Source organism: Rhinolophus sinicus, chromosome 17, assembly GCF_057876585.1.
Source record: "Rhinolophus sinicus isolate RSI-liver-muscle chromosome 17, RSI-T2T, whole genome shotgun sequence".
In the NCBI taxonomy this organism is placed as follows: Eukaryota; Metazoa; Chordata; class Mammalia; order Chiroptera; family Rhinolophidae; genus Rhinolophus; species Rhinolophus sinicus.
In genome coordinates, this window is record NC_142517.1 from 175,991,039 (window position 1) to 176,013,310 (window position 22,272).

The following is a 22,272-nucleotide window of genomic DNA, read 5'->3' on the forward strand; positions in this document are numbered from 1 at the left end:
GTAGAGTGAAAAGTGCAAGACCAGGTCAGAAGACTTGTGTTGAAGTCCTGTTTGCTCACAAGTTGCTGGGTGACCTTCAGCAAACTACCTCACCTTTCCGAATCTCAATTTAAAGATGGTTAAACTGAGACGGTTGAATTGATCTCCAAGTTCTCTTCTGATCCTAAAATTCCAGACAAGCACCTAAGAACTCATGCCTTTCTGGTTTTTTCCTTCAACCCCCCCACCAGCCACCCTTGACTGAAGCTGTTCTTACTGGACATACTTTTTGATGTACGCACTGGGTTCTAAACATAACAACCGTTCCCCGTGACTGCGGGACTTAAGGGCAGCGGTGGAGGACTGATCTTTAAGGGGGGAAAAATGCAAGAAAACAGGATTGACAGAGCGGAAGAAATCTGCAGAAGGATAACTGGGCAGGGCAATGAGGACGCCGCGCCGCGACGACAGATGCGGGAGGAGGGCGGGGCGGCGCCGACTGCCGATTGGAAGGCTGAGGGGGCGGGGCCCGCAGTGACAGCCGAGGAGGAGCGAGGGAGGCTGTGCGGCAGTAGCCGGCCCCTTCCCGCCCCCTCGTCTCCCCTCCCCCGTGCCTGGCGGGCGGGGCGGCGGGCGTGCCGGCGCTTCGTGACGGCATAAGAGGAGGGGCGTCCCGAGGGTCCTGCGGGCGCCTGGGCGCGATCGGCATTCGCTGTTTGGGACGCTTGGTGCGTGGTTGCTCAGTCTGTGCTCTCTGGTTGCTGTGACAGCCTGTCCCTTCCCGGAGACCGAGACAGATTGGGCGCTCGCCCATGTGTATGTGAGCGGGACTCTGGGCAGAGGCGTCCCCTCACTGCTTTTTTTCCCCTGCCTTTTATCCAAAGAAGGGAGCAGTTTGCAGGCTTGCCTTCCTGTCCCCCGGTTGGGAGCGGGGTTGGTGTGCGGGGTGGTTCTTTTTTTTTTTTTTTTTTTTTTAAACTTGTGAGCCTTTTTTTTTTTTCTTTTTTTTTTCTTTTTTTAAGGCTCAGTGTCGTCTGGGCTGGTTTCCTCTGTCCCTGACTAACCGCTTTCTGCCCCTTCTCTCGCCACCCCCGCCCAAGGTCGCCCCTCTGCCCTCGCCCCTGGCCCAGGAGGGTGGGAAGCTTTGTCCCGCTCCCTTCCCACCCGCGTCTCCGCAGCCGTAGCCGCACCTGCCTCAATATGAATGGGGTCAACGACCCACCTTTTTTTATAAAAGATATTAAGCCCGGACTGAAAAACTTAAATGTCGTCTTTATTGTCCTGGAGATAGGTAAGTGGGGTCCATAGCCCTCCCCGCCGGCCCCAGTGCGTCGCTGCCGCGAGCCGGGGACTCCCTCCTCCTCCCTTCCTTTTCCCCTCCCCCATCCACGTGGTCCCATGGCCCCCGCCAGGGCTCCGATCCTACTTGCGCCGAGTACCCGGGACTCGACTTCCCACCTTTCAGATGCATTAAGATCCCGGAGGAGGAGTAAGCCTTTCTGGAAGTCCTCATTATCTAATAATACACCTCTCCCCCCCCCCCTTTTGATTTTTAAATCCTCACAGGACGCGTGACCAAAACCAAAGACGGCCATGAAGTGAGATCATGCAAAGTAGCAGATAAAACGGGCAGCATCACTATTTCCGTGTGGGATGAAATCGGAGGTCTTATACAACCAGGGGATATTATTCGGTTGACCAGAGGGTAGGTGTGCATAAAAAGGGGGGTGTGGGGGAGAGTGATTGTAAGTAGCAGTTTGTGGAGTTGGAATTGGCTGACGCTCAGGACCTTGGCAAGTTCCGAAGTTCCCTATCTTTACTGTGGGCCACTCCCAGGGAGTTTTGAGCCCCTATGATGGTAACTTTGGATGGTGGACAGAGTTGGGATGTAACAACCTTGCCTTTAAAAGCACCAGTTTCAGCCAGAAATCTTAACACTCTCGCCTCCCCAGTCCCTGCCCCTCAGTTCACAGGTTAAATAGATTTTTAAATACTGTTCTGGGATTATTGAGTCTTTAGTAGGTTGAAAAATTACTGTAGTCAATACTATATCTTTTTTAGAAATAATTTAATATAGTTGTCAGTTATTTTCCAATCTTTTCTCCCTTTTAATGACTTGAAACCCTACCAGTATTTTACTTGTACTTATTTTAGAGGGCAAGTTTACAATATCTGGAAGGCACATTCTCGAAAATGATTCTTGTGCCTATTGCTGTAAGGTCAGTGGTACAAAAACCAGAATGATGTGCAGAAAATGTTTGGCAGAAAGACATGTATCTATACTTACATCCAAAAGAGTCAGTTGGAAATTGACTTTTAAAAATAACGTAGCACCACCTTTTTTTTTGTTTGTTTGGCAATTAGACTGCCTTTTAAAATTGACCAATTCCTTCTTAGGAAGATAAAAGGCAAAAAAAGGGTCTTAAAAACAGATTTTGGAAGCTTTGTGGTCAATAAAATTGTAATAATTTATTGGTCATAGCTATAGGAAAAGTGGATGGAAATTGATGTTGGCATAAGTAAATAGGATCTCAGAGCAGTGTTGGATCACTCTGAACGTAGAAGCTGAGAGCCCTTTGATAGTATCTTACAAGCCTGACGTTTTCAGGAAGTGAGGTTGAGTAGTATCATCAAATAAGGAAGTGAGACATTTTATTCTCATACACTGACTCATTATGACACTGATTGTGCCTTTTAAACTTCCACGTCTTTCACTTACACAAAAAAGAATTCCTACCTGGAAGGGTGTGGTGAGGATAAGCATAATTAAAGTTTTTTTGGCTGCCAAAGTATCTTAAGTGTAGTGCTTGAAAGTATTTTATATACTGTAAACAGCAATTCAGATATTTCATATTTTGTAGTCACAGAAAGTACATAGATGCGTCTGTCCAAAAAATTGTGGAAAGACTAAATTTAGTAGACATATAGTATCTATAGATTTTAAGGTTGGTTACCAAGGAATACAAATATGGTTACCAAATATGGTTACCAAGGAATACAATTTAAAGGAAAACTTATTTCCTAACTTCAGTATGACTTTGAAGTTATTATATTTCATCAACTTCCTCTTCTGTAAAATGGGAATAATTATATCATAAAATAATGCATTCAGCAGAGTGGCCCACTGTAAGGCCCTTAAATTCTGGTTGAATCTAAGAAAAGTGGCTATTGAAGACAGGTATACATCTAAATAATGGTAATTTAAATATTGATATGTTTGTGAGAAAACCGTACAAATGTTGATCTCATTATTGAAACAAGTGAAAGTGTTTTAATTGTAGTAACTTAAGTTTTTTTCTCAAAATATGCATTAAGTTTTACTTTAGTAAGGTGAAATATTAGTGCACTTTCTCCTAAGTTACTTTTTATCTACTCTAAGATTGGTGAATGGAATCTTTAATGAAAAGCCCTTACTAAATGAAGAAAAATAAATACATAATGTGGAACTAGTGTAGTAAATTTTTATTACCTATATTAAAAGATGAATTATCACTATACTTAGTTAAAATTTATCATTCTAAGTCATGAAGTTAACCACAGTAGTTGTACAAAGAACCACTGAAAACCAAACCTTGGACTGATTTTATAATATTAATTTACATTTTTCTTAGATTTGTGTATGAGGTTATTTTATCTAATGATGCTGTCTGCATTCAAAATTGTTCAGAGCAAATAATTGCTCAGCCAAGTTGGTGCTAAAAATTGCATGTTTGGAAAGGCAATAGGTGAAAGATTTGTGATCTTTGTTTTTTCAGCTCCTTGATTAAATTTTGCCAAATTTTTGGTAGCTTAAGAACCCTATGTGTTTTATGGAGGCAAAGGAAAAATTATATAAATATCTGATTAGACCAAGTAAATAAGTGTAAAACAACACTAGGGTGTTGATTTTATATATCCTGTGATGGAAAAATAATTTCTGCTTGAATGTCTGCAGTTGTAAGTTCTCCCTTTGTTAACTGACTAAAGATGTGACCTTTGGAGTATAATAATGCTTGCTTTGCAGAAAGACTTTGTTTTCTAGGGTTAGCTATAGTTAAGATGACTGTCAAAATTTGGCAGTGGAATTTTCTTTCTATTATTTCTTAATAAATAACAAGTTAATCAAAGTTAAAGTAATTGTTTTGATTTGGTATGGTAGACAGAGGGTTTGATCCTCACCCACACCTAATATAAAAAATATAGTATGAAAATTTACTTGATTGAAATAGAAGGGAAGAGACATTTTTACAGAACTGATATTTCTTTTATTTGTAGGTATGCATCCATGTGGAAAGGATGTCTGACACTTTATACTGGAAGGGGTGGAGAACTTCAAAAAATTGGGGAGTAAGTATTAAAGTGCATTTAATGTAATTGAATAAATTACAAGTACCTACTAAAGTAATGGGTAGGTATAAACTATAAACCTTTTCCTTGGCTTGTTTTTGACTGGTAAACTGAATGCCTTCAGCAATGTCACTACCGTGTTTCCCTGAAAATAAAACCTAACCGGACCATCAGCTCTAAATACATCTTTTGGAGCAAAAATTAATATAAGACCTGGTCTTATTTTAATATAATGTAAGACCGGGTATAATATAATATAATATAATATAATATAATATAATATAATATAATATAAGATATAATAATTTATATATACATACTATATTTTATATAAATATATATATATATATATATATATATATATATATATATATATGTAATGTAAGACCGGGTCTTATATCAATTTTTGCTCCAAAAGATGCATTAGAGCTGATGGTCCGATTAGGTCTTATTTTTAGGGAAACACGGTATAAAAATAACTTTCCATGTTTGTATGAATTGAACAGCTATCAGTACTGTTTTCTGTGGTTGAGAATGTCAGTTTTTCCTGGCAAAGAGCATTAAAAAGCTGCACTTGAGACAAGCCCCAGGGAGACCATTTCTGCAAGCTTTGAGAATGTGCATTTTTCAGGTGTCACAAGTGCCATTTGAAATAGGTTCTGTCTTCTAGTAAATTGCCACATAAGTTAGGTATGGGTTTTGACCATATGTTTACATTTTCTTTTACTCTGTTGATGGGTGAATGTGTACTCATGGTAAAAGGACTTGCAGCAATGACAATTGAAGTCCTGTATTTATCCACAGTCTAGGTACCGTACAGGCAGCCGCATTGCGAGCTTCCATACACTACTACCTTGGTAATCTCCACCCTGACTTGGAGGAACCATCCTCTCTAGGGGTGTAAAGGTAATTCAGCCTCTGTGCTAGCCTTGATATTTGGGATGTACTCATGAAGTATGGTGTAGGTAATAAGTCAAATTATTAGTCCATTCTACTTGGTTAATGCTTAAACATCTACTTAATGCCCATTAAATTGGAGGATACTTACAGAGAAAAGTCACAAGTGGCACAAATAAATAAATAAATACATACATACATACATACATACATACATACATACATACATAACATATTCTCTTCCACACTGCAGGGATAAGGTACTTTGTGTGGAAAAATAAGCAATCTTGCTAGCTGTTCAAGATCAGAAACTGGTAACACTTTGTCTTTGCTAGGAGGAAAATTAGGATTCACTTAATGTTTGTATTTAGAGTGGTAATAGAGCAATGTGTAATGAAAGGTCTTAGCATCAATATTATCGAAAGATTTAAGATCCTATCCTGACTTTTATGATAGAGAAATATTTATAATGGAGGTCAGTTATGTAAAGAACCACTGGGGGGGGGGGTCACTGACTTCTTAGTGACTTTGTCAGGATCAGTCTATCATTTATCAAAACTATTTCTGATTTCTTATTTGTGGGCTGAGGAGCTAAAAAAATGTGTGTAATGTTAATATAGATCATAGTCAACTAATAAGCATTGGGATAAACTGTTGTCTTGATAGCCAGTTGTCTTTATTCATTCCTGGAGAATTCACTCTTAACCTCGAATGATTGATTATCTTTGCAGATTCACAGTGATTGGTCAAAAGAGGGACTGGATGAGAGTGTGTGAATGGATCAGTGCAAATCCATCACCACTGCTGGAAAAACCACTCTGGAACCCTAAACATGGTTCAGTGGCATCAGCCTATGTGGAAAAACAGGACAAATATGTGTTTCTGTGTCCTTGATCTTTGACACAATTTATTTTTGCAGTATAGAAGAATTAAAATACAAAATAGGATGCTTCGTACATTGTAGGCAATCAAATATTTGGTGTTTTTATGGAACATAAGCATTTAGGAAGTGTCTGTTACAAATGACTAGAGTTAGTTAACATGCTGCTTTTTAGTTAATCCATTTGACACCTAAATTCTTAATTTTCCCGTAAGTTATGCAAGAAGGGTTGATTAGTTGATTTTAGAAGTCATTTAACTTGTCCTTTTTCTTTCAGATTTTGTATGGTTTATTCAGAAGTGCCAAATTTCAGTGAGCCCAATCCAGATTATCGAGGACAACAAAACAAAGGGGTAATTAATCCAAATGCATAGTCTATTTTTAGGATTAGGCTAATTTTTGACCATGTACTATAATTCTATGGCGAGGTTGCCAGCCTTGTCATACCCAGAGCATAATGAAGACAATTTAAAAAGGAAACTTTTAAAAGTCATTTTCATTTTGTACATTTTGTGAGTCTGAATATATATCTGTAGTGTCATATATTAAATATATGTGCCATTTAGCACTTTGAGGAGTGAGGTGTAATATCAAGAAATACAATAAGATGAAAGGTTTGGGAAACATTCCTGAATATTTTAACATTGCATAGATTTGGGTAAATCTTTTAAAAATTTGCTTAAGTAAACCTTAAAAATATTTTTAAAAAGGATATTATGTTATAATAAAGTGAACATGTTTTCTTTTTTTCAATTTTTTTTAAACCTGCATTTGGTTAAATGAAAAAAAATTTTTTTTTAGGCACATAGTGAACAGAAGAATAATTCCATGAATAGTAATATGGGTACAGGTACATTTGGACCAGTGGGTAAGATTTTTTATTTTCATAATTGTGATCAGTTATAAGAATTAAGGGAATATCTCATGAAAAATTTAGAGGAAAAAATTGTCATTAGGCATAAATTAGAACTAAAAGGGAACCATTGGTAAACAGGGAATTCCCAAATAGCTGATTTTCTAGAAAACAGATATCCTGTTAATTTAGTGAGCACATTATATATTTAAACATTTGGGCCAGTTACTGGGAATACAGTGGTGAACACTGGCTAATAATAAATCTAAGTTTTGGTGATGTGTCATGTTACTTTTCCATTGACTTTTATAAAATTTCTGTAATCTAGTGTTTATTTATAATAGATGCAGAATTACTGGTTATTTTTGTACACTGAAAAAGCCTTTTATCTTCAGACTAAAGCTCAGCTTAATTTTTCACATGCTGATAGCCGCCTCTTTAAAAGAGTAGCCTTTACCCCTCAAAGATCTTCAGATGTCATATTAATGCTTCTTGCAGCCATGTTAAAGGTTTTTTGAAGTCTTTAAATAACTTAAAAAAAATATTTTGTGATTGCAGTTCATTAGGGTGGGTGAAGTTTTATTTGAATTCATGGCTACATGTTTTGGTACAGCTGATGATCATATTATGGGAATCACATTGGGGGGAAATACTTTGCTGTCTTTTCCTTTAAAAAGTTAGAATTATATTGTCTCCTTTGAAACATTATTAACCATATTTGAACCAAATGCCAGTAATTATACACCATTTGCCCTTTCTTTTTCTCCTATAACGTAGGCAGTGCATTCATTATCTGCCTTTTTTTCTAGCACACCAATTTCTCATTCTCTTGCCCAAGTTGCTCTTTTTTTACTTTTCCCTATTAATACAGCATTTCCCTGTTAATATATTTACAGTAATCATATGCTTGAAAAAACCTAGAACCCACATTGAGTTTTTTCTAGTAGTTTAAAAATAAAGGCATTATCCCCCCTATTATTTGTAAACGTTACTAGCATGTGTTAGAACTTCACATAGGTGGACCTCTATAGATCAGTATCTGAAAATGGTGATGGATTTTTGTATTTTTTTTTTTTTTTAGGAAACGGGGTTCAAACTGGCCCAGAATCAAGGGGATGCCAATTTTCATATGCTGGTAGAAGCAATGGCCGGGGACCAATAAACCCGCAGCTACCAGGAACAGCTGCTGCTAATCAAACGGTCATGAGCACACTAAGTAATGGCAGGGACCCTAGGAGAGCCTTGAAAAGATGACCTATGCCAAGTGCTCACATGTGGTTTTTAAACTATATGCCCTACTTGAATACTTACTGCACTTTTATTTATTGTTAACTGTGAAAACTATGTTCTTTATCGGTTTCCTTTTATGTTTTTGGTTTGTTAACAAGGGTGGTTTGTTTTCATAGCAACACTGTTAAGCTGCTCAAGTCTCCTGTTGAAGAACGGAAACACACCGAAAAGTAGGGGCATTTAATTTTAGAGCAAACAAGTTTTTGGATATCCTCTAAAACACCTGCACCCATTTCATGGGTGAGTTACTCAAGACATCAGCATTATAGCCTCTATGAGTCTATCTTCTGCATGTATTTTGTAACATAAAATAAGGCTTAGTGGGAGATGTTCTCTGTCTTAAATTCAGATGTTGCCAACTAAAGCAATAACCACCAAAAAAAAAAAAAAAAAAAAAACAGTGCTAACAGTGACTTACGAGTGTTTGTGACCCCAGGAATGATTGACGTTTTCATTGAGTGACTGCCATTAAGGTTTTCAAGTACAGAATCATCCTAAACTCTTGTTTTAGAACCAAAACACATATTCTTTACCAGAATGATGGAGTAGAATGTGATCTGTAGTGTAACAAGTGATTTTTTAGAAGAAAGCTACAATTACTTTATTTTAGGGTAGTCTATTTGTTATCAACTTTGTGCATTACACTGAAGGAAAATTTAAAACTGAGGCCTTGAATAGTTATTTTTTGAAGCAACCATGTCAAATATTAAAGTATAATTTGAGGAAGTTATAAACTCATAGTAAACATTAATTGTTTATAAAAATTATGGGAGATAAACATAGTGAAGGCAATTCAAGTTGAATTCATGGAGAAATACGCAGCCTTAAGTTATAGGGTCCTAGGTACTTGGAAAAACTTGGAGTAAAAATCATGGGTACTTACTTTATTTGAACGTTGTGTGTTTGTGTGTGTGTGTGTGTGTTCACAGTTTCTGAACACAGTTCACAAAGCCTTATCAGCAAAAGTTAAGACATGGCTCTCTCAAAGAAGCAAACATAGCTTTATTAAGAAATGTAAAGGTAGAGTTTATTTATGTGTTGTAAATGGTCCCCAGTTCCACTTTTTATTGTAGGGTGGATAACTGGTAAAATTTTCCTTTGTTAGAATTCAACTCTTTTTCAATATTGTCTCTTGAATAAAAACTTGCGTTGATGTTAGCAGACCTACCTTATTTTTACTCTTTCAGTGATTCACAATGGAGAGCCAGTACATTGGACTGTAGTAATGATGACTTCAGCCTGGTGATGACTTAGCTCGGCATTTGTCGCTCTGTCCTTTTCCCCCACCTCAAATCCCCAAATAATTTAAGTAGACTTTGCTTCCTGAAGATTCCATAGTGTTTTAATATAAAATTTGTGCCAGATAATATTTGTTTGCTCTAATTCAGAACATCTAACAAATACTTGAGTCCATGCTATGTATCAGGCACTATGAGGAGAGTTAGGGGTAGAGGAAATAATGAATGATCTCAAGGAGCCCATTTATGGTTGATAGCACTTCAAAATGGCTTTACATATTATAGAAGTAAGTTTTTCCTTTGTTTATATACTGATAATTATAGTCAATTTGGCTTCCTGACTAATATTTTCTTAAGATGTTTACAAAATTATAGACATTTGGAGCAATGAAAAATCAAATGAGTATGTAAGTTCTCTTAAATCTGAGTAGTGGGAGGAACAATAACACTAAGTTATTCATGGGCGAAGAGAGTGGTAAAGGTGATTTATTAAAAGAAAGAATTTTGGAGTTTTGGAAAATTAAAATATAAGTGGATTGCTGAGCTGCCAATTCTGGCCTCATTATTTCCTCATTTGTGATGTTGGGCAAATTATTGTTTTTGAAATCTCTGTAAGCCTTAGGTTCTACAACTATAAAAACAAGTAAGTAATATTACAATCTTACAGAGTTACTTTAGATTTTCCATGTAAGTGAATAGAATGATTTCTGGCACACAATAAGCAGTTGAATGTTTGTTGTGTAGTCATACCTCAAGAAGAGGAAAAAATGCAGGGTTAGGTGTAGAAGTATTGTTACTCTTTAACATGTTGAGATTAAATAGAGAAAAACCTAAGCTTTTACTTTTATAATTGACACTTGCTTCAATAATCTAACCTTGTTGTTCTGTGTTCTTTATTAACAAATTTCTGTTTTCTTAAGGGGAGCCTTCAAAAGCAAAGCAAAGTGAGTTACAATCCATAATGAATATTTGCCTTACCAGCCTGCTTGGACAGTACTCAACAAGAAGTTGAGAGGAAGCAAGTTCCCTGCCTTCCTCTTTCCTGATGCTTTCAGCTTTCAACTTATTTTTAAATAAGTTTAAACACCTACTGGAATCAAAAACCATTTAGTTTAGAAACACACACTCCTAGGATTGAGTCCCATTTCATTTCTACAAAACAGTTCTGAAGTGCCTGAAGTCTCATCCACCAGCTGTCCCCTCCTGTTGGGTCAGGTTCTTTAGGGAATTGCTATAGTACAGAAATGGAATCATGAAACCCTAAGTCCAGATGATGGTGATGGGTAATAGTGAAGGCTGCAGTGTGCTTTCCTATTAGCGTTTAAACAGTTAGGCTTTCCTATAGTATACCAACCAACTCTTGCTTTGTTCCTGTAGGTTTAGGGATTCTGTTTTAAATGTGAGGACAGATTAACTTGAGGATACCTGGAACATTTGCAGTGCTGAGTATTTGTCACTTGTATTTTATCATTTAATATTTTAAAATAATGTTTAATTTTATTGGTTGAGTAATAATGCCAAGGGAATGATGCTGAACACAAATAGATGTGAAGTTAGTAAAGTTACAGTTTATGATATGAGAATGTTTATAGTGAGGTGATTAACTGGCCCTATAAAGAGTCCTCAGAAGGTATAGATTGAGTGTGTTTTATATCAGTCTGAAGACAACAGTGGCAGTTGTTAGTTGAAGTTTATGTAGATCTGACATTCTAGTTTAGTTAGAGCAATGACTTCCCTTTTCTGGTGTCACTAAGGTAATGACTGCTCCAAGCAATTTTAGGCTGCTGTGACTCTTACTAATCTGAAGATCCTTCAATGTGTCTGGAAAGAGTCTACAGACAACAAACCTGAAAACAACATCGACATGGAACCCATTTCCAAACTTAAGTCTATTCTTTCCTCTAGGCTTATTCTTGGGATTACTTGCCCTACGATGGCTTTTTTTCTTTTTTAATCTATTTTTCCTGATCTTAATTTTATCTGCTGTCTGATGAGAATCTGAACATTTCTAGTAGAAAAGAGGTTCCCAGTTATTCCCTGGTATGGGTTCTATGATAGGTAAAGGCAGATATATTTGGTCATGCTACATCTGTGTATTGAGGTTCTATTCAGTGATTAAATTTGGGGTAATTAAACAGTCCGCATTTCACAAAGTAGTTACAATGATTAACAGTTAAGGTATGCTTCTGAGAAAGTCAGGTTGTGACCTTTGAAATACAGCACTGTTAGTCCCTGAGGGAGAATCTAGGAAAACTGTACTTTCCAGGCTCAACTTTTCTCCAAATTCCTTGAAGTTTGCTTTATTAGGGATACACCGAGTTCATAATCAAATACTGTAACCAAAGTACTTCAGGTTTCTGAGCTAAAAGGATCTAATGATGGTTTCTCAAAGCACAGGTTAAGGAGCAGGCCAGAGAAAATCAAGACTAGAATATCTGACAAGCCATTTTACATTGTTTTTCTCAAGGACATAAGAGCTATGTACCACTAGGAGATAACTGTCGCAATATAAAGAAAAGGAACATTTTAACAAGTTTGACTAGTGGACATTTAAGCCTTCTGGAAGGCCTTGATAGGTAACCCATGATTTTATTGTGGCTCCCCAGGTGTTAAGAGTCTGCCAACCCAAGGCTTGGTGACTCACTGTTGAACTGCAACAATAGATACTTGACACTGCAGTCCTCACCTTCATGCTGTACTTACTGTTAACTTCAACTGAAGGGCTATAGACATGTCTGAAAACCAGTTCTTTAACCATTTCCAATCAGAAATTCAAGTACATTTTGTGTGTTTTACTCCATCAAAAATTATTCTGGACATAAAAGAGATGGTCCAGTTCTTGGTCCATACATCGAGTATGTGGGAAATAAAATCCTCAATGGTTTATAAACCACCTATATGAGATGCTCCCCAGGAACTTAGAAATGTAGAAGTGTGAATTGCTTTTCTGCTTTATTTTATGAGCTGCACTTGAAACAAAAGATTGAAGAATTTTTGTCTCCTGCCCTTGACATCTCCCCTTAACACAGCAATAACTTGATTTTGAAGCATGTATATAGCTCCTGAGCTGTTACCTTTGTGAGGCTAGAATACCAAAATTCTGGGTTGGAAAACATGGAAAACTTAAAAGCATACGCCTCCAAAGGGCAGAATGTGGTAAAGCCAGGTAGTCCCAAACAGAATGGAGTAGGAGGAGGGATAGCCTCTGGATGTGAGTACTGTGAGTTTTGAATTGGGTTAAAATAGAATTATATCAATGTTAAAATTGTTATAGTGGAGTCAAGCTGTTTCTATCTAGGCCTATATAGATCAAAGTAAAAAAACTTCACCCTCGGTTTCTATTTAAAATTTTACTAAATAGGTTTTATTGTTGCTTATCTCAGCAAATACGTTTGCATCATCATCTACCTTCCTCCTCTCCCTCAGAACTTTCCTCTATTCCCTGCTTTATTATGTGGAGAGAGGCTGGTCAAATTGGAAAGTAGTTGGGTAGGAGGGATGATAAACATTCCTGAGAACATCACTTAAGACATCTTTATCCTGTTCTGTATAGATGGGCAGCTGCAATAAGTGTTTTCCACCAACAATATTCAAGGCATTTGGCTGCCATGTGGTGCTGGTTTTGCTTTAACTATAACCCTAGTAGATCTCTGACCTAAGTCCCTGGACTAAAGATAGAAAACGAATAAAAACGGTAGTCAGCACAACTAGTGCCATCTACTGGGTGATTACTATATAGTTTCCATAGTTCAGGAATCTGGGTTAGTGGGAAAAGGTTCCATTGTCCCATTAGATAAGTGTTTGACGGTTTAAGCATGATACAAAAGGTCATTACAGGATAGTTGGACCATCTGTTTAATTCTAAGTTATGAACAAGCAACACTGACATCAAAAGAAAACTCCCCTCAGTTCAGTAGGTTCCTTAAACCCTGAACTGCCTCTAAAGCTACAGGAAATGGAAAAGGTGAGATGTATTTTCATTAACATTTGTCAATACTTGTGGAAGTATAAACTTAAAAATACCTTTCACTGGGTGATGTTTTGGTAAAAATGAAGTGGAATAGGTTTTTTGTTTACTAGTAGTATTTTGTAAAGTCCTGGCCAAATGACTTGGTCTTATTGTATTAGCTTTTCAGACCATAACCTATTTTAAATGTTAGAGACAGTGCTTGGTGAAAAGAACATGGTTTTGAGCCAATGAGATCTAGGTTTGAGTCCTGGATCTACTATTTACTGGCTCCATGACCATGAGCCTCGTTATAAAATGAGGATAATGGGGCTACATATTCCCACAGCTATGAGAACTCCATGAGGCAATATACAAAAAGTCTCCATTTCTAGGGCTAAATAAATGTTAAACTCTTTCCCAGGAGCAATGGTAATAAGGCAAATACTGGTCATTATACCATTATCAGAAGACAATCTCTTTTACAATTTGAAATTTTAAGCAATTTATATAAATGACTGAAATTAGGATTAAAAAAAACCAACACGTCAATTTCTTAGTCTTCTCTGGCCACAGACAGGTGTGCTGATGACTTAGCATGACCGCATGTAGAGTTGAGTCTTTATAAAGATCTGCTCAATAGCTGAGTACACTGCTGTTTTTCCATTCACCTTTGCTCAAAGGGTGAGGGCATGATTATGAAAGTACAGAGGAAGAGGGAGGACATGTAGGACAGGTTTTGTGCCAGAAAGGAGGTCGATGGTCAAGGAGAAGGCATGGGGTACAGTGGAAGGAAGCTGTATTCCCAGTGTCAGCCCTCAGGATCGCTGCACACCCCGAGTGCAGACTAATTCTCTTCTGATAAAGCATTGGGTAACTCCTAACATTTTATTATGAAAAATATTTCAAACATAGGAATGTTGAAAGAATTTTAGTGGAAGCACCTGTGTGCTCACCGCCTAGATTTTACCATTAACAGCTGACTAGACTTGTTTTATCACATCCATCCATCCATCCCATTCATCTATTTTTAATCCATTTCAAGTAAACTGCACACATCAGTACACAAAATATTTCAGCATGCCTGTTCACTAGAGTTCAGTATTTTTCAGTTTTTAGTGTAAAATTTACATGCAAAGAAATGCACAGATCAGGTGGACATTTGTGAGGTAAATGTCCACACCTGTGTAACTCAAGCCCCCATCAAGATACAAAACATTGCCATCCAGAAACTTCCCTCCTGTGCCTTCCCAAGTCAAACCCTTCCCCACAGCCCCATTGGTGGTCACTCTTCTGATATTAAAAAACAAAACAAAAAACATTCTTAACTAAAGGGAGATGTTTCAGATGTTCCAATGTGAGCTCACTGAGTTGCATTACTCCAACCATGCCAGAGTAAGATCAAACCAGCCACCTCACACACATCAGAAATGGAATCCCAAAGACCTTGCTATTTTTCACTTTTCCCTTGTTTCAATTAGCACCAGCTCTGTCCTCAATATCTATTTTTCCCCTCAAGATTTACACCTGGCACCCTAGACTAGGGCAGAAACTGCTGAGCAGGAGGACTTGCTGTCCTAGGACTGTGCTGGAATGAGTTGGCTGCCTGGGACATACTACCATGTTTCCCCGAAAGTAAGACCTCGCCGGACCATCAGCTCTAATGTGTCTTTTGGAGCAAACAATATAAGATCCGGTCTTATATTGTACAAGACCGGGTCTTACCTTATGGTAAAATAAGACCCGGTCTTATATTAATGTTTGCTCCAAAAGGTGCATTAGAGCTGATTGTCCAGCTAGGTCTATTTTTGGGGAAACACGGTATGTTTGCATGGTTAAAAAAATAAAATATAAAGACGAGATAAAAACATTTGTAATTTATACCACTGACAAAGGGCTATTGTTTCTAAGACAGTAAAAGTTTGTAAAAGTAAAGAAGACCAATCACATGGAAAATAGACAAGAAATATAGGCAATTTATAGAAAAAAATTAAAAAGGCTCCCAACATATGAAAAGAATGCTCAACCTCATAATGAGAGATGCAAATTAAAATACCATTACTCATTTTTAGATTGGCAAAATATATAAAAGTTTGAAAACATACTTTATTGGTGACACGATGAAAACCGGGCACTTTCACTCATAGTGGAGGGAATGCAAACTGTCTAATCCCTAGGGTTGGTGGGGAGGGGGAGGGTTTGGAAGTTTTACATTTGAGTTTGCCCTGTGACCCCACGATCCTGCCCCTGGAGACCTATCTCTGTGGCAGATTGGTTGCCAGTGCTGTTAGAATCCCCTGCCTGTATGCACGTCCTCCATGACACTGGGCTTGACCCTGCGCCCAGGACTGTAGCAAACTTAACGCAAGCAGACAATTGAAAGGTACTGTGCATTGGGACTTGCTTTTTCTTGATGTTCTTGGAACCCTGAGAGTGCCAGTGGAACATATAAATGAGTGCTAGCTAGCCTGCTGGAGGATGAGAGGCCACTTGAGGCAACTTGGCCGACAGCCTGCCAACCTCTAGACAGGTGAATGCATCTATCTTAGATTATCCAGCTCCAAGTGAGTTGCCAGGTGACTTCAGTAATAGGAACATGAGCAGCAGAAGGAAGGACAGGGCTGAGCCCTGCCCAAACTGCTGACCTACCTGATCTTGAGCTAAATGATGTTGCTTTATGCCTCCAAATTTTGAGGTACTGTGCTATATGTAGCAAAAGCTAACTGATACAATACTAAAGATACACGGGCAAAAATATGAAAAGACATGTTCACTGAAGCATTGACTATAATAGCAAAAGACTGGAAACAACTCAGATGTCTACCAATTCAGGAATGGTTGAATACACTACAGTGCATTCACTCAGTGGAATATTAAGCAGCTGCAGTAGAAATTCTCTCCATACTTTTTGAAGTGATGTTTAGGAAACATTGAGTGAAAAGAACAAGGTATAGAATAGTACATATAATGTACTACCTTTTATTCGAGAAGAGGAATGTAAATTATTTTGCTTTTGTTTTTTAAAATGGAAGAATTGACAAATTATTTCTTAAAGGAAAAAGAAGGGGACACAGACAGAAGCTAGAATTCACTTAATATTCCTTGTTTTGTAGATATAATTTTAGAATCATGGAAATGTTTTACATATAGATGTATATACACACACATACACACACATATATAAAACCAAGATAAAAATTCATATATAAAGCAAAAGCAAAATGAAAATTCTGTTGATGGCTTAAAATCACAGAGAAGAATTATTTCAAGTATTTTAAAAACATGGTCATTTGTCTATACATTCTTGTTGGGTATATCCTAAAGTAAAAGTGAATTAGGAAGAAATATTAATATTATTAATGGTAATGTTATTCTAAATCGATTATATATATTTTTCATGATAAATAAAACGCACAATTTGTTAATGGTGTTAGGAATAAAGAAAACACACAAATATAAAATCAAAGATGCTAAGTAAAATTCTAAATTCTAAATATAATTACAAATTTGAATTGGAAATATCACTTTGAAGTATATTGTGTTTCCTTAAGAAAAGTGACATTTTCCAAAATAGTTTTGGAAGAATTGGTGAGAAACTTTTTGAGAGATCTAGTTGACAGTTCAGGATCCCCTTGATCAATAACAAAAAAATAGACAACCAGTCATTATGCACCTTCTGACATGAAGCAATAAGAAGTACTAACACCAGTACTCTTTCAAAAAAATTGAACCTGAAAACAAATTGAACCTGAATCTACTTAAGTCTCTAGATCTAACTACTAGTTACAGGATGTACAGGGTACAGAGGAGCAAGTTGAACAATATCATGGGAAATTACAAGCGCAACAGTCCCGATTTCAACAAATCAATTGTGAGAAAAATAAAGGAAGAAGGTGGGTGATTGTAAAAACACTTAAGAGACACATCAATCAAATGTAATATGTGGACTATTTGAATTTTGACTGGAAGAGAACTGGATAAAAGCATTTATTAGAAATTTGGGGAAATTTGAACAGTGATCAGATGTTGGTATTAAGAAATTAGTCCTTTCTTAATACAATTTTGTTGCTATGTTCAAAGAGTCCTTAGGTTTTGGAGTTAGGTACTGTATCAGTTGATGTAGTCAGGAAAGAACCACATAGTCCTATGAACAGAGAAAGTTTAATATGAATAATTATTAATTAGTATCAGGAAATTAACTATGAAGGGGTACAGCAAACACTAAAGAATATAGAAGAGGAGATATAAGGAATAGCCAATATTTCCAGGGCTGAGACAGAACACCCAAGTAAAGAACAACCCTCCCTCTCAACCCTCCCCACCGCAGTGATGAGATCCAGATCTCTTCGGAGACGTTGAGTTCCTGGGCCTACTGGATGGCAGAGAAGTTCACTGGGCTGGTACAGGCTAAGGATGGCCACCCAACTCCATGGGAAGACACCTGTGAGGCCCACACGGAGACTGGCTGAGATGCCAGCAGAACTCCCCAGAAAGCCACCCATTGGGTGCTGCTGAAACTCTTTGGGAGTGAGTACCACCGTGTGTCTCAAGAGCTGGAGCTGCTTTCAAGAACAAACAAGGGAGTGCACAGCAGGACCGGGAAGAGATGCCCCTTCCTCTTCTAATGTCCCTCCGGTGTTGTCTACTGACAAAGCTTCACATCTTGCCAGCGGTCAAAAGAGAAATGTTTCTAGGGTCCAGCTCTGCATCACACAAGGAACAAAGATGGATGGATTTAGAGCTAAGGAGGATTAAATTGATAAGTGGCACGAATACTGATGTATTTATAGATGAAATAAGAGGATGTCTCTAATTTGCTTCAAAATAATCCTGTGGGTGGGCATATAGATGAAAGAAGATTATTTACATGTTCATAATTGTTGAGGACCGGCATATAAGGGTTTTTATACTCTTCTCTGTACTTTTTATATATGTTTATCTCATATAGATGAGGTATACATATGTTTATGTGTATGAGCTGTATATAATAGAGATTTATGTTTGTCACATACATATGAGATAAGCATATAAATGTATTTGTATGCATGTATATATAAATATTCCCTACTCATTTTCATTATAAAAAAACGTTTAAAAAATGTGAATTGACATATTATCTGTCTCTAGAAAGCTTAAGCTTTCTATTATAATCTACCAATCAAGGACTGGTCAGTCAACCTTATGCAACCTGAGTATACGCAGACAGCCTGATTATGGGTGAGAAAGAGATTTCCCTCCTGTTGTTAAGTTGGGGCTGGGGCTGATATAGATATACACATAATCTTAACATTGAAAGGGGACAAAATTTGCCCTGAATGAGTTCCTGTGTATTAAGGACTTAAAAGAGTGCCTAGAATATTGTAATTGTTATGTAAGTATTTGTTGTTATTATTTCACGTTAATGATTTTCCCACCATCAGCCAGCCTGAAATATGCCCTACTGCTGGTGAGGTCCCTCCTGTCCTGAGCTAGTAGGTATTATCAAGACTCCATGTAACCCAGGAATTCAGATCTTAGACTCTTGAAGGAACTGACTAGTTCCTAAGAGTGTCCCGTTTCCCTCTGTTTGTCTCACTGGGGAAGAGGCAGCAGTGGCATTGGCTGACTCAGCAAGTGCAGCAATAATAGAGGGCCTGCCAGCAGTGCCAAGGGCAGGAAGGCGGTGACTGCAAAAGTGCAGGCAACAGCGTGGGCACCAGAGTCTGAGGGCACAGCAAGGCCCTGAATGGGGGCAGGTGCTGATGGGAGACTGGAGGAGCTCAGAAACAGCAAGGATAGTGTGATCATTGTGTAGGTACCTACAGGGGCGCAGGAAAGTGGGTGAGACATCTTGCCACGTGGTGAGGGTGAGGCGGGTGTTGTAGACGCGAAAGAGTTTAACAGCCAGTGGGAGGAAGTTGTTTGAACTTTGACTGGAGATGTTGGAGGGAGGTCTTTCATTGGGGGCGGCGGTGTGTGTGTGTGTGTGTGTGTGTATGTGTGTGTGTGTGTGTATGTGTTTGTGCGAGATAAGCACGCCTATATGCATGTGTATATGGACCTCTGTTTGTGTACAGCAGTGGCAACAGAAAGAATCAGATTCAATCCTCTGGTAAAAAAAAAAAAAAGAGTCAAACTTCATATTTAGATTAAGTAGATGAACAAGTGAACATTGCTAGGTAATCAACTTGATATATATTTTTCCCTGTACAGTGTAGTTGCATTTCATACACATTTAATTTATGGGAATTCAACTAAAAGTGCTTGGCTTGGTAAACAAACAGCCTGCAAAACAATAAAAACAAGACAGAAGTGAGAGAAAGACAAAAATATTATTTTCGTAGTGCATCTACCAAAAACGGGCTCCCCTGGGCAGTTTCAGTTCTTGTGTGATTCTCAGAATCACACAAGTTCTTCCTGCTCTGGGAGCTTAGCCCTTAAAGGCATGCTTTTTTTTCTTTTTTTTTTTCTTCTTTTTTTTAAATAGGACATGCACTCTAAATGAAAACCAGCTACCTCATCCAGAACTCAATGAAGAATACCAACTTCTCACTCTCTTATGACATTAAAACACTTTGTAAATTATATTTTTCATGTCTTATATTAAGTGGAATCATTTGAAAGTAATATATATTACTGTGTAGGGCTGCATACACAAAATTATGCATTCCAAATTAAGGAATTTTCAATAAATTTAGGCGCTACATATGCTGACTTTAGACCCTCATCGCTACATAAAACATGACTCCTCTGTATGATTTCTATTACACATACTGAATCAAAACCAAAGCCTCATTTGAATATGTTGAATCAGTGTTGCACAAAGGGTGTGTCAAAATTCAATATTTATTGTTTTGTTTCATACAAAACAACAACAGCTCCTTAAGAAGAAGATGGTTTGAGCATTGAAAAGTGAAGTTGAAGCTTAAATGTAGCATCTAGGGAAAGAAGAAAGGGTCAAAGATTACTGGAAAACAACCCTTTTCATATCTTTATCTTAAAGATTTTTATTTAAAAATATGGCTAACATAAAATATTATATCAGTTTCATATGTACACCATAGTTGTTCAACATTTATAGACCTAAAGAAGTGATCACCATAAGTCCAGCAACCATCTGACACCGTACCACGCTATCACAGTATTATTGACGATATTCCTCATGCTGTACATTACATCCCCATGAATTATTTGTTTCATATTTGGAAATTTGAACCTCTTATCCCTCTTATTCCCCTTCGCATATTTCCCTCTTTTTAAATTTGAATTACAGTTCATATTCAATATTATTTTGTATTAATTTCAGGTGTACAGCATAGTGGTTAGATATTTGTATAATTTAAGAAATGATCCCCCTAACTAGTCTAGTACTCACCTGTCACTATACATAGCTATTACCATATTATTGACTATATTGCCTATGCTTTACTTTACATCCCTGTGACTATTTTGTAACTACCAATTTGTACTTATTAGTCCCTTCACCTTTTTCACCCTGCCCCACAACCCTCATCCATCTAACCCCGATACGTCTAATACCATTCTGACATCACACATAGTTATTACAATATTAACGACTATATTTCTTATACTATACCCTACATCCCCATAACTACTTTGTAACAACAAATTTGTACTTAATCCCTTCCCGTTTTTTTACACCCACACCCCCAATCCCCTCCCATCCGACAACCATCAAAACATTCTCTTTATCTGAGTCTGTTTCTGCTTTGTTTTTCATTCATTTTGTTCTTTAGATTCCACATATAAGTGAAATCACATTGCATCTGTCTTTCAGTGTCTGACATACTCTGCTCAGCACAATGCCCTCCAGGTTCATCCGTGTTGTTGCAGATGGCAGGAACCCATTCCCTTCCATGACCGAGCAGCATTCCATTGTATATATGTACCACCTGCTCTTTATCTATTGATAGACACCCAGGCTGTCTCCACATCTTGGCCATTGTAAACAATGCTGCAATGAACATATGGATGCACACATTCCCTCGAAGAAGCATTCTGGGTTTCTTTACATAAATACCAGGAAGTGGGATTACTGGGTCCTTCTTTGTCTCGTTATAGTCTTTGTTTTAAAGTCTGTGTGTCTGGTATAAGTATTGCCACCTCATCTTTTTTGTTTGTTTGTTTGTTTCCATTTTCATGAAATATCTTTTTTCTCCATTTAATTTCAGTCTTGTGTATATCTTTCAATCTGAAGTGAGTCTCTTGTAGGCAGCATATGTAAGTGTTTTGTTTTCTTATCCATTCAGGCACCTTCTGTTTTTGATTGGAGCTTTTAATCTATTTACATAGAAAGCAATTGTTGACAGGTATGTAGCTATTGCCATTTTACTATTTATATATATATATATTTTTTGTATTAAAGAAGTCCCTTCTAACATTCCTTGTAATACTGATTTGGTAGTGATGAACTCCTTTAGCTTTTTCCTATATGGGAAGCTCTTTATCTAAATGATAGCCTTGCTGGGTAGAGTAGTTTTGATTGTAGATCCTTGCTTGTCATGACTTTCAGTATTTCCTGCCAATCCCTTCTGGCCTATACAGTTTCTGTTGAGAAATCAGCTGACAGTCTTAAGGGAGCTCCCTTATAAGTTACTAGTTACCTTTCTCTTGCTGCTTTTAGGAATCACTCTTTGTCTTTAACCTTTGCCGTTTTAATTATAATGTGCCTTAGTGTGGGCCTGTTTGGGTTCATTTTGTTTGGGACTCTGCACTTCCAGCACTTGTATGTCTATTTCCTTCACCAGGTTGAGGAGGTATTCAGTCATTATTTTTTTAGATATGTTCTCAATCCCTTGCTCTGTCTCTTCTCCTTTTGATACCCCTATGATGCAAATGTTTTTATGCTTTATGTTGTCTCAGA

General features: G+C 37.5%; 1 protein-coding gene across 4 annotated transcripts; it reads left to right on the forward strand.

Moving 5' to 3' along the window:
- Window positions 1-557: 557 nt before the first annotated feature.
- On the forward strand, window positions 558-12,835 carry NABP1 (nucleic acid binding protein 1). Of its 4 annotated transcripts, XR_012498506.2 has the most exons (8): window positions 647-795; window positions 1,002-1,270; window positions 1,546-1,684; window positions 4,234-4,305; window positions 6,360-6,435; window positions 6,884-6,950; window positions 8,017-8,465; window positions 9,413-12,835. XR_012498506.2 is itself a non-coding variant. In XM_074339477.2 (7 exons), exons 2-7 carry the CDS (start codon window positions 1,180-1,182, stop codon window positions 8,187-8,189), a joined length of 618 nt encoding a protein of 205 aa, XP_074195578.2. In that variant the 5' UTR covers window positions 647-795; window positions 1,002-1,179; the 3' UTR covers window positions 8,190-9,383. The 4 variants fall into 4 exon arrangements, 3 of the variants coding, with proteins under 3 accessions (XP_019596314.3, XP_074195578.2, XP_074195587.2); XM_074339477.2 differs by lacking the exon at window positions 9,413-12,835 and having other exon boundaries at window positions 8,017-9,383; XM_019740755.3 differs by lacking the exons at window positions 1,002-1,270; window positions 9,413-12,835 and having other exon boundaries at window positions 558-707; window positions 8,017-9,383.
- Window positions 12,836-22,272: the final 9,437 nt, after the last annotated feature.